General features: G+C 29.9%; 2 protein-coding genes across 2 annotated transcripts; one reads left to right on the top strand and one right to left on the bottom strand.

The window, feature by feature from the left end:
* Positions 1 to 5253: 5253 nt before the first annotated feature.
* LOC143194186 (polyadenylate-binding protein 2-B-like) lies at positions 5254 to 6725 on the bottom strand. The gene is made up of 3 exons (XM_076400787.1): positions 6477 to 6725; positions 6271 to 6413; positions 5254 to 5287 (listed from the first exon to the last, which is right to left on the bottom strand). The coding sequence occupies exons 1-3, from the start codon at positions 6723 to 6725 to the stop codon at positions 5254 to 5256; spliced, it is 426 nt and encodes a 141-aa protein (XP_076256902.1).
* A 1076-nt stretch (positions 6726 to 7801) lies between these two features.
* LOC143206094 (polyadenylate-binding protein 2-like) lies at positions 7802 to 9773 on the top strand. Its single transcript, XM_076419005.1, has 4 exons — positions 7802 to 8066; positions 8350 to 8612; positions 8676 to 8818; positions 9740 to 9773. The coding sequence occupies exons 1-4, from the start codon at positions 7802 to 7804 to the stop codon at positions 9771 to 9773; spliced, it is 705 nt and encodes a 234-aa protein (XP_076275120.1).
* Positions 9774 to 19935: the final 10162 nt, after the last annotated feature.

The raw sequence follows: 19935 nt of genomic DNA, 5'->3' as shown, positions 1-19935 counted from the left end.
AATTAAAGAAAATAGTCTTAGAGTTGCAACGATAGAATATAAATTATAACTTAAGCCCGAAATTGATGCCAAATCGGCCAAAATGACTGATGTATATATCCATAGATAATTTAAGACATACTTAAACGCCACCCATAGTGGTTCTTGCTGGCGCTTCACAGCAGCGTTTCTAGCGGCTTACACATTTTTATTTCCCTTATCATAGACGGAGCTGGAGAAATGAGTGCTCAGAGGCAAGAGTTCTCCGTATTTATTTGATATGTAGGTGTTACAATAATGGGGTCTATTAACTCTAATAACACGACTACTCACTAATGACTACTTCGGGTTAAAATTGTCAACCCCATGGTTATTACGTTATTGTTATTGACTACTACGACTAAGTTTCCTATCGATATTATCAACACATTCCATTACCAGTACCATTACTTGCCGGTACATTTATTTACCGATACTACTTTGTTTTAGTTTTTGATCCTTCTGCATAATTAGTTACCCGTACTAATAACTGCAAGTAATATTAGCTGATAATAATAATAATCATTATATTACATTATCATCTGGCATTATAAGTATTTGCCGTGATTATAACTGATCCTCGATATGTTGTGTATTTTTAATTTTGTCTTTTTGTTTGAAAATTGGTTTATCAGGTACGTTTTTATTTTTTTGTTCAGAGCTGTTACCTAATCACTTTGACATCACGCTAGAATTTAGCTATATTATTTATTTTGATTTCTGTTTTTATTTGCTTGAGATGCAAAATTGTTTATTATAGTTTTATTAGAATATAATTTTTATACCACCATCTGGGTTAATATTATTCCTACAACTATTAGTGTGTCTGTTATAATCAAGGTCTTTATTAAATAAGTCTATATTAGTTAGTCTCTACACAATATTACAACATAATAAAGTTTTGGTAAAGTATTATAATGTTACAGCATTATTTTTGCTCAAAATCTTTATTATAGTTGGTCATGGTTGATTCCTAACTAATATATGAAAATTTTGAGAATTTTCCTTTATTGACAAATTCTATGAGAATGAATTTTATGAAATCATTAAATTAATGCTATGAATAATTTCATCTTTCATCGTCATCACTTGTAAATATCAGTGACGCTTACTCAGTATTAATAATATAGAATTGCTCAAGTTTTCAGTATCAGTAGTAGTGTAAAAGGCGCTCATTTTATTAAAGATATTGTGTAGAGTTAATTTTTTGATCGTGACATATATCTCGCGAAATTTGGGGGATTTAATTGAAACTTTGTGCTATCGGATCCGTGGAGGTATATCGGAGAGCGTTTAGTTTATTTCCTTAGGAGACGCATAGATTTCTGCCGCATAGTAACATTCTCCTGAAAGGAGAGTAGTGTCATTGAAGGGATATTCCATAGTTAGTTATAGGACCCTTAAAAATAGCTTCGTCTTATATATACCATCCAGTATTCGTGGTTTGACATATTGGAGAAATCCAAAAACCACGTGAGACCCTCTGAGCAAAACCCTTTCTGGAGACGCTTTGTCAAACCGACCCGTCAAACTCAGATTGCCTCAACGAGGTGTACCATTTGCAAGACCTTCGTCGGTTAAAAAGTAGCTTGCGAGTCTATATGAAACAAGAGAAAGCTTTCTAATTTAACACAGAATAATGATTCTGCAGGGCTCCGATAATTACAATCAATAATATAACATCACCCATAGAGAATTGAAGAAATTATGACAATAGCACTTTAAATCGCGGCAGTTGCAGTTGATGGTCAGTCACAACGAGATTTGATGAAGAATGTTTGAGGTTTTGAACAAACTGAAATTCATTCATTCAGTGTTTTATTTGAAAAATTGATAGTCCTCTCACGCAGAGTTTAAAAATCGACGATGTAATCATTATGGTTTATTTCTTGTTATGTGTGTTTAGGTGCAAATTGAAATCTTTTGTTTCAGCTCGGTATTAAATAAGTGTGTTTTGGAAAGCGTCCTCTTCGCGTTATCTTCGAATGTTTGTGGAAATATTAGGAAAATTACCAGAAGGTGATTAGTGCTAATTAAAGGAATATTTTGCGAATGACATCAATTTATTATTGATTTTTACATCATTTTACATAATATTTACATAGAAAATCAGTAATTCCGAAACAAAGCCGTTTTAAAAAAGTAAGATTCGTTAGAAATAGCAGAAACCTATTTCGACCTAAACCGACTGACAAAAGCATCGTAAGATTGGAAAATTGTTATTTTGAGTTCTACTTCATAACATAATCTTGAAATATTATCGATTTTGTATCAATATGTGTCTTTTAATATTTTTTAGCTTTCCATCGACGTATACTGTAGAAATGTAATGATGTAAGAAATGATGTAGGTAAAGGTGTATTAAAAGAAGAACTTAAATTAAGATGTTATCAAGAGTAGTTTTAGAAGATAAAGTTATAAAGAAGGTAAGTAGTGAGCTGAAAACTAAATTTGATATCAAACAAAACGTGCCTTGAGTAAAGACAAAATTGTTCGATTCCTTAGAATTCAACGTTTAAACTGAATGAAACTCAATAGATTCAATCGCAATGTAACTGATGTGTTTGACTTGGGAACTCAATAAAGGAACTATTTTTTAACAGAAATGTAGACAAATGATTATTAGAAAGGATTAATTTGACAATATAATGCAAAACCTGTGAAATTTGCATATCATATTTCATCATATCTGTCACAGTTTGGATATTGGATATTATGGATATTATTTCTATTAGCTGTATTCTACCTATTGTTTGAAGATATAAGATATAAAACAATACATAAATTTCTATCAGTTTTAACACATAACCCAGTAACTGACAATATATTAAATAAAACCAAAGGTTCCTTTCATTAATAACAAATGTTCAGTTTTCAGTAAAATGCAGATGCATATTTCTAGTACATACAGTTTCTGTGTAGTTTGTGTAAATATCCAAAAATATATTAAATACATTTGGCAGTTTTAAAGATTTATTCATTTAAGATTGCTGGACGGTAATTTATATAATTAAATAACAAAGTAAAAAAGTTCTTTAGGCATAAATTACGAAGTGACATAATTTAAGCTTTATAGACTCAAAATTGATGTGATTTATTGGCCAAAACAGCACGGAAAAGTAGTCTTTGAAGTAATGAAAACAAAACGTTATAACGCCTTGCCTGACGTGCTAAATTATATCAAACTATGCTTGGAATGAGTTACAGTTTTCTGTGTTATGTGTTATTGTTTCTGTATAATGAGATATGGTGACATTTTTGTAGTAAATGCAGTAGTTTTGTAATAAAAGAGATTCTATTTAGCGATTTATTTACTTGAAACGATTTTTCTTATTTATATTATTTATTTGAATTAATTAAATCGTTTCTAAAAATATATATTGTATTTGATGAAATGTTTTCTGCTAATTTATTTATATTTGATGCGTTTGGTGGCTTTGTACTTATTTTATATACTTATTTCCCAGAATTGGGGATACTTTTGTTGGATTCATTTTCATACGACCCTCTTATCTTTCTCATTTAAATGGATCATACGGATCTACAATGTCCCTCTAATCAATTTTATGATCCACCGTTAGAGTCGTAATAATATACAGATTTACATCAAATCCTTTTGACAATCTATTATAGAGACAAATATGTGACTTTTCTTTTAATTTCTATTCGAAAGGTTTCTCCTTGATCTGCTAATTATTTGCTCGTCATTGAATCGTCTCTGGTATAGGTATTTATAACCCTCTGATGTTCAGGTATAGAAAATTAGCTTTATGGCTTGATCCAGGACAAGTTATCTTTAAATATCTTTTATTATATTTTGTTATTATAAATTTTATTATAAATATTATATCATATACCAATTGAAGTCTATTATTACTAACAAATTTGCTAACTCGGACAAGTTTAAAATTATAAGCATGATCAAATAAATGTATACCTAAGACTCAAAGAACAGAGAACAAAGAATATAAGAAACCAATGGGAACCCAAGCCACAGTCAGAAGCGGATTCATATTATTAATACAATTTGTAAGTGCACATTTATTTTCTTTACGTGAGCTGTACCAACCACACAATTTAAAATATATATAACATTTCAAGATTATTTATTTATCAACCAGTGAGTTGTTTGTTGAAGTTGGGTTGGCGCAAGACCTTAATGTCGTTTTCTCCACCATATTTCTTATTACATATTTTTTTTTTATAAATCGATAATCCCACAAGATCTAATAGGCATTTTAATGAACTTCCTCCGTTCTAATGAGTGGAGTGCATTATGTAGTAAGGGCCACACAAGAAGGTAGTTACTTTTGAATGTCTTACGGTATTGGAAAAATTCCCTTTACATAATCTTCATTATATACAGAAGTTTCTCTGTGAAATAGAAACCTAAGATAAATTTGCAATTTTACTATTTTTTAATATATGTAAATGTAAATATATGGTAAAAAATCCTACTTGACTCTCATATCCCGAAATTTTTTGTTATTTTCTTAATATTAGTTTATATAAAAAAGTGGCTTTAAAAAATATGTCAAAATTGTTTCTGAAGAAAATTGTAACCTCCAGAATGTCGCTTACCTGGACGAACTCACATAACGCACGGCAGTAGATATATTCATTGCCTGATTAAAATAACTCTTTAAATTTTGTTTATAAGCTCTTGAATAATATGTAGAACCATAAATATTTAATAAGTTAGGTTATCAGTTAGAAAAAAAAGACATATAAATGACCTAAAACAAGCTGCGTTATACTCATCACCTCTTAAAAAACAATTTCGCGAAACAAGACTATAATGAAGATATTTATCCATAGTCCTTGGATATAACTAATGGAATACACTAATTACCTTAAGAATTATAGTTCTCAACTTATTTAAAACTAAATATATATTAAAAGAAAACCATATAAGATATTTCAAAACTTTTATTAAATCATTCCCATAATACATCAATTAACATTCTTTTTAATGTTAATAAAATAATTATTGTTTATTCTTAACAGAGTTCAGATGTATCTATGCTGTCATAGTTAACAAGGCAAAATATAGTCAAATTATTTGAACACAAATTCTGATTACACCAAACGTGCAGAAATACTCTCCCACACAAGCATACTCATACATCAGAGATCATTGAATATTTCTAAGATACATGATTTTTTTCCCGAATTTGTATGCGTACAAATAGATTATATAACATATAAAAGTTCGAGGTATTTCCTTATTATTTATCAGTATGGTGTGTAATGTCCTCGTTTGTAAGTCCTAAAAATACAAAAATGATTTATTTAAATAAACATTTTAAGCAAAAAATAGGAACAACATATAAAATAAAAACGAATATTCACTTCTATAATATAATACTCAAGCACAATTTGATATTAATAAATATTATCATTACATATTAATAAAAATGAAATAGTTTTCTCTATACATTGGAAGGACACTGTTCAGCACAACTTATGAATCTAATAATGTAATACCCTTCTAAATATAAGAGAAAATTATAATAAATACATACACTAAATAAAAAGACTACATTGATTACCAAAATTAAATTTATAGCTATGGCTATTAATCTTTTTGAGCAAAAATATTTTTTCATTTTTGAGCATTTTGATACAAAAGCTGTATTAATCCAATTATTGAAAAAATTGTATAGAGTAGAAGTTCCTAATTCACACTTTCGTTACTTGTAGTATCGTTACTTGCGACTCAAAAAGTTGCGACCCGTTCCCTGTATTCAGGGTTATAATTTTTACATTAAAATGAATTCTATACTTTCACAAACTTGTAATTTAGTTATGCCTTTAACTGATTAGTAATGCTCTTTTGTTTTACATCGTTAAGTATATTAATTTTTATATGATCTTTCTTCTACTTTGTGTATATTTTACAAAGTAATATACGTTTATGATTTTGAAAGATTAAGGCTATATTACCTCTTAGAGAACAATAATCAATTATTGAAGACGGCTATACACAAGACACTTCATACTAACAAACTTAGTAGTAACAATTGCACAAACATTATGATCAATTTAAAATCTAAAGATCGAAATTAAGGAACTGAATTCGGAATTAAAAAAATAAGATAAATCAAATTTGCTTTTGGTTAAAAAACCATTTGTTTAATTTGTAAATGATGTGTATATTATAGCGTGAATAACAAAACTATCATTATGTTTGTTTTAAAAATATGTAAAATAATTTCGTAAAACTACTTTTCAGATTAGATTGTAGCTCACCTTGAATGACTCTTTGGTTTATAACCGCAGTAGAATGCGCCTCTAGTATTACCCCTCGTTCCTCTAAAAGAAAATCCACTTCTGCCCCTAGGAGGTCGGTTTGTGGTCGATATTCCAGGCCGATTGGTTCGTTTGGCCATTACCTAACATACGTCAGATAGTAAGATCGTTTTTCAAATTAATTTAAAGATTTTAAGTGGACATACCTTAATTGATCGTCCCCGGAACAATGTCCCGTCCATAGCCATTGCTGTTTGCGCCGAGCCCCGATCAGCAAATTCAACATAGGCAAAGCCTTTTGGATGACCGTCAAATTTATTACATAAGATCGCCACACGATTGATCGAACCGCATCCATAGAAATGTTTTTCCAGTTCTGCAGCGGTGGCACCATAATCTACGTTTCCAACGTAAATACTACGATTATCTACTTCCATTTTTTCATCCAACGACATATATAAACACCTTGCTAAAAAAAATCATGTAAACTATTAAATTATTTAATTATTATACCATTGACATAGTTAAGTTGATTTTACAAACACCGTAAATTAGAATATCCGAATTCTCGTAACGATATCTATATTTATAACAATACAATATTTATAAAAATAATTAAGATGACTAATAAAGTGGAATTGTTTACTGGATTATTTTTTTTAAATATGCTCTCTATCTCTTAAGAAGGCTTCTCATTGATATGCTAATTATTTGCTCATCATTGAATAGATCCTCTGGTATAGGTATTTATAACCCTCTGATATTCAGGTATAGAAATTTAGGTTTATGGCTTTATTCAGGACATATTCTCTTCAAATAGCCTTTATTATATTTTATTATTATAAAAGGTATATATCATATACCAATTATTATTATGTTTTATTATTATAAAGGGTACATATCATATACCAATTAATGTTTTAATAATGAAATATATCGATTATACCGAGTACAAATAAAAGAACTTTAGAGCTTGATTTTACTTTAGTATATATCTAGGTTTGGAAGAGCTTAGAGTATAAATGCGATTAAAAATTTTTGAAATCAGTGTTTCCAATTGGTGTTTTTCTGTTTTCAAATGCTGTACACATCATAAGTTCAGTGACAGAGTCTTATCAGCTATTTTTGTAAACGTGTCTGAAAAAGTGTGACAAAATTTACCGATCACTTTAGTTAAAAACAAAAACAGATCCGAAGTAAGTAAACGATGAATAATTTTGAGTAGATTTATTCGAAATTCACTTTAGGAGTAAATAAAGTATGTGGTTAAAGTATATATTTATTATTAATATGTGTGATTGCTCCCAATGTACTCAAGCTTTTGAACCTTATAATTTTATATAATTCTCATTAACAATTAAAGTATATTAATATATCAAACTGATAAACGCTTGCATATTATCGATGACCCTGTTTTATTTCAAAATATTTGAAATCCTATAATTATTTTCTGGATGGGATTTGCGTGGTATCATGTGCGGTCTCTTTCATTGCAGTATTGATGTTTAATGACATGTTATAATTTTAGAATATGACCGGAAATCAAGTAACGATCAGTGCAATTCCACTTCTTGGAGGAATGACTGAAGATCATTTAGATACGCTCGAAGAAGGTAATGCCTTAAGTAAAGGAACATTGCTCAATGATGCTGATGAAGATGGGATTGGTGCTGACGATCCTGACTTAGATGCAATAAAAGCAAGAATAAAAGAGAATGGAGAGGAAACAGAAAAATTGAGGCAATTACAACGAGAGATAAATAAGCAAATGAACATGGGGTGTCCAATTGGTTTAAGTAAGTATTTACTGGTAATAATTTTAAATAGCATTAGAGCAATATGCTTAAATGGCCCAATGTCGAAATTAAGAGATAGAGAGCATATTTAAAAAAAATAATTCGGGAAAGAATTCCACTTCATTAAGTCATCTTAATTATTTTTATAAATATTGTATTGTTATAAATATAGATATCGTTACGAGAATTCGGATATTCTAATTTACGGTGTTTGTAAAATCAACTTAACTATGTCAATGGTATAATAATTAAATAATTTAATAGTTTACATGATTTTTTTTAGCAAGGCGTTTATATATGTCGTTGGATGAAAAAATGGAAGTAGATAATCGTAGTATTTACGTTGGAAACGTAGATTATGGTGCCACCGCTGCAGAACTGGAAAAACATTTTTATGGATGCGGTTCGATCAATCGTGTGGCGATCTTATATAATAAATTTGACGGTCATCCAAAAGGCTTTGCCTATGTTGAATTTGCTGATCGGGACTCGGCGCAAACAGCAATGACTATGGATGGGACATTGTTCCGGGGACGATCAATTAAGGTATGTCCACTTAAAATCTTTAAATTAATTTGAAAAACGATCTTATTATCTGACGTATGTTAGGTAATGGCCAAAAGAACCAATCGGCCTGGAATATCGACCACAAACCGACCTCCTAGGGGCAGATGTGAATTTTCTTTTAGAGGAACGAGTGGTAATACTAGAGGCGCATTCTACTGCGGTTATAAACTAACGAGTCATTCAAGGTGAGCTACAATCTAATCTGAAAAGTAGTTTTACGAAATTATTTTACATATATTTAAAATAAAAATAATGATAGTTTTGTTTGTCACGCTATAATATACACATAAATTACAAATTAAACAAATGGTTTTTAACCAAAAGCAAATTTGATTTATGTTATTTTTTAATTCCGAATTCAGTTCCTTAATTTCGATCTTTAGATTTTAAATTGATCATAAAGTTTGTGCAATTGTTACTACTAAATTTGTTAGTATGAAGTCTCTTGTGTATAATCGTCTTCCATAACTCATTATTGTTCTCTAAGAAGTAACATAGCCTTAATCTTCCAAAATCATAAACGTATATTACTTTGTAAAACATACACAAACTAAAAGAAAGATCCTAAAAAAATTAATATACTTAACGATGTAAAACAAAAGAGCATTACTAATCAGTTATAGGCATAACTAAATTACAAGTTTGTGAAAGTATAGAATTCATTTTAATGTAAAAATTATAACGAAAGTGTGAATTAGGAACTTCAACTCTATACAATATTTTCAATAATTGGATTAATACAGCTTTTGTATCAAAATGCTCAAAAATGAAAAAATATTTTTGCTCAAGAAGATTAATTGCCATAGCTATAAATTTGATTTTGGTAATCAATGTAGGCTTTTTATTTAGTGTATGTATTTATTATAATTTTCTGTTATATATAGAAGGGTATTACATTATTAGATTCATAAGTTGTGCTGAACAGTGTCCTTCCAATGTATAGAGAAAACTATTTCATTTTTATTAATATGTAATGATAATATTTATTAATATCAAATTATGCTTGAGTATTATATTATAGGAGTGAATATTCGTTTTTATTTTATATGTTGTTCCTATTTTTTACTTAAAATGTCTATTTAAATAAATCATTTTGGTATTTTTAGGACTTACAAACGAGGACATTACACACCGTACTGATAAATAATAAGGAAATACCTCGAACTTTTATATGTTATATAATATATTTGTATGCATACAAATTCGGGAAAAAAATCATGAATCTTAGAAATATTCAATTATCTCTGATGTATGAGTATGCTTGTGTGGGAGAGTATTTCTGCACGTTTGGTGTAATCAGAATTTGTGTTCAAATAATTTGACTATATTTTGCCTTGTTAACTATGGCAGCATAGGTACATCTGAACTCTGTTAATAATAAACAATAATTATTTTATTAACATTAAAAAAAAGTTAATTGATGTATTATGGGAATGATTTAATAAAAGTTTTGAAATATCTTATATGGTTTTCTTTTAATATATATTTAGTTTTAAATAAGTTGAGAACTATAATTCTTAAGGTAATTAGTGTATTCCATTAGATATATCCAAGGACTATGGATAAATATCTTCATTATAGTCTTGTTTCGCGAAATTGTTTTTTAAGAGGTGACAGCGTGTTTTAGGTTATTTATATGTCTTTTTTTCTAATTGAGAACTTAACTTATTAAATATTTATGATTCTAAATATTATTCAAGAGCTTATAAACAAAATTTAAAGAGTTATTTTAATCAGGCAATGAATATATCTACTGCCGTGCGTTTTGTGTGTTCGTCCAGGTAGGCGACATTCTGGAGGTTACATTTTTTTTCAGAAACAATTTTGTCATATTTTTTTAAAGCCACTTTTCTATATAAACTAATATTAAAAAAATAACAAAAAATTTCGGGATATGAGAGTCAAGTAGGATTTTTTACCATATATTTACATTTACATATATTAAAAAATAGTAAAATTGCAAATTTATCTTAGGTTTCTATTTCACAGAGAAACTTCTGTATATAATGAAGATTACGTAAAGGGAATTTTTCTAATACCGTAAGACATTCAAAAGTACCTACCTTCTCGTGTGGCCCTTACTACGTAATGCACTCCACTCATTAGAACGGAGGAAGTTCATTAAAATGCCTATTAAATCTTGTGCAATTATCGATATATAAAAAAAAACATGTAATAAGAAATATGGTTGAGGAAACGACATTAAGGTCTTGCGCCAACCCAACTTCAACAAACAACTCACTGGTTGATAAATAAATAATCTTCAAAAGTCATATATGTTTTAAATTGTGTGGTTGGTACAGGTCACGTAAAGAAAATAAATGTGAACTTATAAATTGTATTAATAATATGAATCCGCTTCTGACTGTGGCTTGGGTTCCCATTGGCTTCTTATATTCTTTGTTCTTCTCTGTTCTTCGAGTCTTACGTATAAATGTATTTGATCATGCATTATAATTCTACACTTGCCCGAGTTAGTAAATTTGTTAGTGGGGTGTAGGTTTTTTGTTTTTTTCTTCAAGATTGTCACGCTTAGTGTTAACAATATTGGAATGTGATGAGATGCTAACTCGCGCAAACTCTATATTTCTATTTGATTTGATCCTTAAGTCTCACACTTTATTACTATAACTTGTACTTATGCACGTAACATAACTGCAGTTGCAATTTATAAAATTAATTTATGTGAATAATTCATTTTCTTTTCCAGATGTTATTTATTAATCATGAACCGCAAGCTTTGTATTTAACGTAGGCGTAAATAAGTAATCACTCCCGTCCAATAATAAGCATAATTTTTAAAATAAATATCTGTATATGTTTGTGATACTTTTTCCTGTAAACTTAAATTCGGTTATGATTTCCATCTTCTGTAAATGAAGGCGTTTCGCCCTTCAACATTTACAATCACAAAATAATACAGTGGCAAAGCGTTTGGCTTTCAACCACGTAAAGAATTTCCAACTCTATTTTCGGCTAATCTTTTCATGTTCTAACCACGAAAATGAAGGTATTCCGTCCTTCAGCATTTACTTTTTATCTTTTTTACCATTTACCTTTAACTTGCCAGAGTAAAATAATTAGATGACGAATGTTCAGTTTATGCTATACTGGATTTTGTTCAACTTGGATTTGAACTACATGAAGATAATCGTTAAATTGTTAAGTATAGAGAATAATTTTGTTAATAAAATATAATTTATTTTCTCTCTTATTTGGGTAAAATATTTCACACAAACGAGTTTGGTTAATTTTAATTAATAATGTACCTATGTATAAATTAAAAGGAGTAAAAGAGAATGTAAAATCGATACATAATGGTAAAAAGAATTATGTATTGATTTGATATAATTTACTGAATCGTATGCCTGTTTTAGCTAATAGTGATTCCGCCAGAGAAACCAAATGATGACGTGTGCATAACATGACATATAAGAATTCTACTGTTCTTTACAATTAGCTATTCTGTTTTTTTATTTCATTATTATTGCCTTTTTCTTAATTCTGATCCCTGTTCCTGTTCTGATTATCTTTTTCTAATTCTATTGCCGCTCGCGATGCATCGTGTTTAATTATTGAAGTTCCTCCCTTGGGTTGGTGGTGGTGGCCGAAAATGCTGGTTTAAGAAACCCTTTTCTTCATCCCGATTCGTTCAGTATTTCCGGGAGGGTAATACTAGGAACATGTCACGCCGATGGAACACGTGCGTTACGGATTCTGAAAGGGGTTCTATAAGGGGTCTTTTACCAGATCTAACTTCTTGCACGCTTCTTCTAGCTCCGGTACCTGCATCCCCATTATCCGGAACACTCGACAACGAATCCATGAGATATTCTTTTTAAAAATTGAAAATTAAACAATTTTCTTAAATATACATAAATTTAATTACGTTGAAACAATAAAATTGATGGTGAATGCTACTGGGGTGAAGTGTTTCGCCTTAAAAGCTCTGCCGGAAATTAGTTATCCCCAACATAAAAATGATGTGTTCTTGCTGCTGATAATGCCGTTTTGGGTGGCATCAGAGCGAAAATGTAATGTTTGTAAAAATAAAAAATCAGAAAACTACAATCGACTAAGTACAAATGCTGCCTTTAATTGCGACAATGGAAGGGATTAAGAAATTGGCTGATAGTGGATCATCAAGAATTCAAGATTCATCAAGAATAATCGACAAAAACTCTCAAATTTCAAAGGCACTTACAAAGTATTCACATATTTTTTTATCTTCTTTTTTACTCTTCGTTAGTCCACAATCTGCCCTATTGGCAATAAGTATTTCTTATATCTATATTATATATACATGGCAATGACATGTAGAAAATCACTTCTTTAAGCAATCTTCTGTAAAAAATATTATCTTAATTAATTAGTCTTATTCTAAGGCTTATTCTAAAGTCTACATATGTCCAGTAATCAGATCTGGTGATGTTAAACGTTTTAGTCTACGCACTTCACTATCACGTCGCATATTTAGCTGATTAGCGAGTACATTGGGATGCAGTGACAGTCTTTCGAAATACTTCACACAAATACGTTGAATTACACGTTATAGGTTCTAGAGGAATATCGCGTTGTATCACTTTATATAAAATATAATACGGAGCATAAACAATGGCACGCAACACCTTATTTTGGAACCATTGAATGATAGATATATTAGATTTGCTAGGGGTACACCATAGTTAAATTCCATATGCCCAAATGGGCTTGAGTATAGACTCATACAGCAATACTTTGTTATCTAATGGTAATTTGGATAAGGCAGGATAGAGTTTCTGTTGTAGTTGCTTGTGAACTGCGCAACCCTTGTAGTTCGCTGGATGATTTCCATTACACTTAGCACATTTCAATTTTTCATCGCGGACTGTATAAGTACAATCTCCTATTTTGTGTTCTCCTGTACATTTTACGCATCTATATGATTTGCGACAGTAAGTCTTTGTGTGCCCGTACGCTTGACACCTCGTGCATTGTGGTATAATTCCTTTTATATGTGGTGGTTCGCATTTAATAATATTATGTTCCAATGTGGTGATTTCATACACCGCATTATTATTTCCATTAGGTTTTATATCAATAGAGAACATAGGCAGAGGTTTTTTTGTCGTGCGATGTCGTATATTGTGAACATTTACGACCTCGTGGCCTTTTTCAGCTAGTGTTATCTTGATGGTGTTAAAGTCCGTCCCGTGATGTAATCGTTTTAAAACGAATTTAAATGTTCTCTCGGATTTTGGCCTGAATGTATGGTATTGGGTGTTTCTTTCATCTAATTCTTTTACAAGCACTTTAAAGTGATCCACTTCGAACAATTGGATTTTAATTGTTTCATAGCTCACTGTTTTAATTGTTTAGTTCGTAGTAATGCTTTTCAATAGGTCATTGATCAGGTTGCTAAAGCTGTTTTTTTATCTCTATTGGCTTCTGTAACCTATAGTCACAGATTCTTGTTTGTTTCCTCGCGATTTCTTCTTCTGGACTTCTCAATCGTTTTTTGTGAATGACTGTGGTCCATTCTGGTGGTGGAGTTTGCGTTATTGCTGATTGTTCTAATCTTATATCAAAGTGTTTAGGTGATTTGGTTGAATCGCTGTGGTTTTCCATTTTTAGATTTTTAATATTTTATTTTATTTATTTCTAGAGGATAAAACAATAAAATACATATATTGTTTATTTCACGCACTTCATTTTTCACTTACGTTATTTTTTTGCACTAGTTTTTGACCAAAACTACTATAAATGAATTTCAAAAAGACTGTTGTAAAATAAGGGGAAATAATTTTAAAACACTAATAAAAATGAGATGCAGTCTTTTTGTCTGGTTACGTAAACACGTATTCACTACACTTTAGGTTTTAGTTTGCTCATTTGCGGCTAGGTGGCTCGATAAAGAAATTTGGTAGCAAAGATGAAATTGGATACTTTCAGCTTTCAGAAGGCTATTCTTTAAAATAAGAAGGCGTAAAGTACGTATGTTTGTATTTGTTGAAAATAATCAAAAAGTTACTAGATATTGTGGCCTTTTATGGTTATATACTTCCTAAAGAAACAATTTGATTTATATACAAAAAATTTCGGTTTAATTTTTATTGCTTAAAGACAAAGCTTTTGTTAAATTTTTAACATGGCTGACAAAGCAAACTTAAAAAACTTATAAAGTTATATGTTAAATATTATTATTTTGTTAATAGTGTTTCTATGGTTCTTTTTTTAGTTAAAATTATTTATTTAAATCTTAAGACATCTCAGGTATTGCGTCCCAGGATGTAGTACCATTTCAAATAAAATGCACAGCTTTTATAGAGACCTTGTTCTATGTCTGAAATGGCTTTTAGAAATAAATAATGAAAAACTGATGGGAATCTCTTGTGAGGTCTTAAATAAGAGCAAAAGGGTTTGTAATATACATTTGACACTATTCTGACTACAAACCGAAATGTGGAGTATTGCGTAACAGGCATACGGTTTCCAGTTGTTATTTAAATTATAAATCATTTATAATGTTAATTTTATGTAACTGATTTGTAAAATATAACATGCCTCTATTTTAGCTGTGGCATAGAAGAAGGAAAACATTGATCCCAATATGTGAAGAAATGTTAGTGAGTTGAACAATGAAGTTATTAAAGCCCGGTAGTATAACAGATGATTTGAGAAAGCCAGAGACTTTGTTACTTTGTTGGTAAATGATATTTCGACTGTTTTATTTAATTCCCAGATTATGCACATAACTTAACTTAAAAAGCAGTCTATCCAATATTATATATCACCAAATGCCTGTATTTTTCGAACAAAAAACGATCAACTTTATTAAACATTTTCAACGAAACGTGATTAGAAGGATTATAGTTAGGATAAAACAAATAACAGTTTTGGTTGATAAGAAAAGTGAACAGAATAGCAAAAAACAAAAATGATTTTTTTTATTGCAACATCTAAATATAACACAGCTTATATGGATTACATTTTGATTATATACTTACGATAAATATTTGGCAAAAAAATATTTAAAAAGAGATTACAAAATAACTAGTCTTCAACACGTTTATTGTACTGTACTCTGTATTTGGCCTAGTTATATTTAAGATAAAATAAAATGGTCAATTTTCAATAGTTTATTAAACTTTTTATTAAAAAAGTTTTATGTTGAATCGGTTATATTACGTTTTAATGTATTGTTAAATAAAATATATTTTTAAACTTTTCTTGCATTTTTGTTACTGCTATTATTATAAATAAAATATTTTAAATTTCCCGTTACTCATGTTATCGGTCTGTCTCTGGTGGTAACAAATGAACGCTAAACTTGTTCACAGGTATTACATGGGAGATACACTTCTAATTCCTCTGTGTTTTGTGAACGTTTTGTTAACACACGCAAGTCGCAGCTTCGGTTCTCAACGGGGACAGGAAATTTTTTGTTCTAGTCTGGTTTGAAAATTCAGAGCCGAGCCCATACAATACAAAAATAATAATAAAATTTTGTGACATATGCACAAAATTAAATTTAATTATTTGTTTGGCTTCAAATTCAATGTGATCAGTTCGTAGTAGCTAAAATGATATTGTAAATAAATAAATAGGCATTAAGCTAAATTATGTGTATATAGTAGAATATAAAATACGTGTAGTAAATAGGTTAAATACGTTTTTTGTTTATTTTTATTTAGTTACTACAACAATTGTTAGGTACATATTTAATTTTAAAACTTTTTTTGTGTTTAAAATATAAGTTTGACTATTTTTTGATGTTTAGGGAGTTCCTTATTTATTTTTTGAAGTTGGTTCAATTCCTTTGTTAAAAACATTTTTTTAAAAATAATTTTCAAACGAATTTGCGAGGAATCAGCAATTTTTTCTCCACAATTTCGGGAATTTGATAATCCAAATGGCGTGGAACCGATTCTATAGAGGAATGAACCTTATGAATTGGTGTAGTGAGGTGTACATGTTAATATTAGTCTAAAGTTGATGAAACCTAAGATACTTTCATGTGAAAATCTGGAGATTTTTAGTAATCCAAGACTGCATAATATTATTCATTGAATAAGCCTTATTCAGACTGTATTTTTAGTAATTTGCTCTCTTTGTATAGAAGCAACATCAATTTTAACATTACAAAAAAAATAAAATTAATTTAACGTAATACTTTAACATTAAAAAAAGTTATTTTCTGAATGAACTGAATGTACATTTATACTATCCCATGGTACACAGTATTATGCGTAATATAAGTATGTGGACGTCTCTGTCAAACAGCACATCTCAAATTTTACGATACCAATTTTGTTAGTTGTCGTCTTTAACTAGGGTATTTATGAGACACGTTCGTATCCTGAAAAATTCAGAAAGGCACGTCCGAGGCGGCGCCATATGCGTGATTATCGTTTTAATCGTAAAACCCGCAAAATATAAATGGGTGGTGAATTTACACAACAGCTGATATCCGTCATCGCGGCCTGTTACGATTATTCCATCAAAAAACTGTTTTTTTATCTGGCTCTTGGTTAAATACACGAATTTCCAGCACGAAAAAGAAACATTTTATTTTAATGTGTTAACGACGAGGGTTACGGCAATTTTCCTGGGGATTTCTAATGCATTCATTATATCGAATGAATAGCTATAATCATGCTAATATATGTACAATATTTTGGTTCTGTTGTTATTCGAAGTTAACTGAAAAAGCAACTATTAGGTCAACAAAGTGATAAGCTTAGTGTTTTGAGAAAAATAGTCCGATATCCTGTATACAACAGACTTAATCATCAGGTATCAACTTCAAATTTTAGAAATGTTGAAGGATTTCAATTTTGAAGAACAGAGAACAGCAGAGAAAAAACTAGAAGTTATGTTTAGTATTACTGGACTACTATTTTTTTGTTAAAAATATTTTGTAATATATAAACATGTTTTACTTCATTTATTATTCGATATTAATATATAGTGTGAATATATAACATTAAAGTAAAGACCGATCATGTATACTTATATTTGAGGCTCTGAATTTGTTACAGTATTGAAAAATATCTTAGTTACGATACTTTGTTATAATGTTTAGTGGCCTAGTAATTTACAGTTATTAATTGCTTTGTTGATTATGGAACAAAAGTTTCAATATGATGTCTTAATGTAAATATGGCGCATAGAATAGATGTAGACATATTTTAATATGATCTCTTATAAATATGATGGTTTTACATATCAGAATAGCGCGTAAAAGTGCGTTTTTATTGTATATTTTGCAATAAAACAACAGTTACAACATTTACAATTATTAAAATGTGGAAATACATTTACGGTTAAATTTTACATTTAATATATTATCAAGCGCTAAACCGAATCACTTCATTTAACCAGTAAACCAGTGAATACTCTACACCTAGAACCTCGCGCATAGTGATGAGATGAAACAGTTTAGTGACGAAGCTCTACAACATTGGCATGCAAAAATTGGAGTATTATCTTCAAAAATACGTACAAACATTGCGCGATTATGAAAAAATTGTCCATTAGTCGTCCATTAACTATAAACATGTTTGTATGTTTTAGTAGCCTTCTTTCATGTTTTACAGCAGAATCTAGGATACTTCTCTTCAATCTCTAGTTGAGTTGTGATTCTATCGGTCTAGGCAGAGATTTAGCTATTGACATAATAACTGTAATGTCAGGAATGGCAGCAGAGTAGAACATATAGATGATTCCAAGACACTACCTTGCGGAACTCTAACCGAAATAGTTTTAAATCACGAGGATACATCTTTACGCGACACTCATTCAGAAATATACAACTTTACGTAATTATAATTGATATACTCTGCGGTAAAAATTTGTTCATTTTGTGGATCAGCCACAAATAACCGGCTAAAGGCCTGTGATACATCCAGTGATATTACAGGGCAGCTTTTATTTTCTTCAGTTGGTCGATTATTGAGTGCTGATTTCGAAATTTAAACTGGATAAAAACTACGATTCGATTAATGTTATAGTATGAGATATTTTCTTTACAATAAATTAATATATAATATTATTGATTAATACGTGTTGTTTCAACGAGAAGCAAAAGAGGTTTTTACACTAGATTATCAACGACGATGAACAATTTTTCATGATTGATGTATTGTATATGTCTTTGTATTGTATCTTGATACCTATATTTACTGGAATCAGAATACCATTTGTTAAAGCTATCTACGGAAACCATAACTGGATCCATTAATATTACGAAATACGTCGAAAAATCGTTCGCAAATCTGAAGTTGACGAATGAAAATTACAATATGAAATTCACATGACAAAAGTATTTAGACATATTTAAGTGGAAGTCCGAATACCATTGGTTCCGTTGAATAACAAGGGTAAATGTTCACTTCTTTTAGAAGAATATCTCGTTTCAGAAGTTACAGAAAACGTTTCTTGTCTGAGAGATTTTAAGAAAGGCGTGACAGAGTAGGGACAAAATAATATGAATACCTGATATATACACAATATTTATGAATGAATAAACTGTTGAATCATCATTTGTTTTTAATGCAGCGGTAATTGCATCGGAATAGACTCGTAGAGTGATATTCAGACAGAATGTCCCATTTTTGTAACAAAATATTGGTTCAGTAATGTTGAAGATGGAAATCTACTCCTCACTATTTGCTTTAAAAAACCCAATAATGATTGAATTATGTTTAGTTATGGCGATTGTGTTGCTGAAGGATGATGTTTGATAATATTCTGATGCTCCTTGAACCAAGACTGAAACTCAATAATTGCGTGTATGGTCGTATTATCATCTTCGAATATGGCTAATATGTTAGTTATTGTAAGAAATTCAATATTGAAGATGACGAGATATTCGTTTGCAGTAATCTAGCCAGTATTGTGAATGAGAGAATCAATTACATATTATGGAATTACTGCCCAAATCCTAACGGACCCCTTCATGCTAGACTGTAGGACCAGGAAGTCTGCATCGTAGGTTTCTTTTAGACTTCTCCAGACATAATCTGGCCGCTTCTAAGAAATATCTTTTTTGTTTTTTATTTGATAACATCTTTATTATATATGCTTAGTACAATTTTAATTATAAATTAATTTATTACTGCATTTAATTTGTACTTGGATTAATTCACAAGCAAGACGAGTGCGAGATAAATACATCAATATTCAGTTATAAAATTATAATAACTTAAGCTATAAAGGTATTATACACTTTATAAAAATTCGGTTTGGTTCGCTTCAATCTTCTGATTTCCTGCGCGTTGTTCAGTAGTTGTATTGCTTCCACGTTGGTATGATTTAGTAA

The sequence above is a fragment of the Rhynchophorus ferrugineus genome, unplaced genomic scaffold (assembly GCF_030347505.1).
Source record: "Rhynchophorus ferrugineus isolate W39M unplaced genomic scaffold, kcgeb_rfMv2 rfM1, whole genome shotgun sequence".
NCBI classification, from domain to species: Eukaryota; Metazoa; Arthropoda; class Insecta; order Coleoptera; family Curculionidae; genus Rhynchophorus; species Rhynchophorus ferrugineus.
This window is presented reverse-complemented; position numbering and strand designations above follow the sequence as displayed.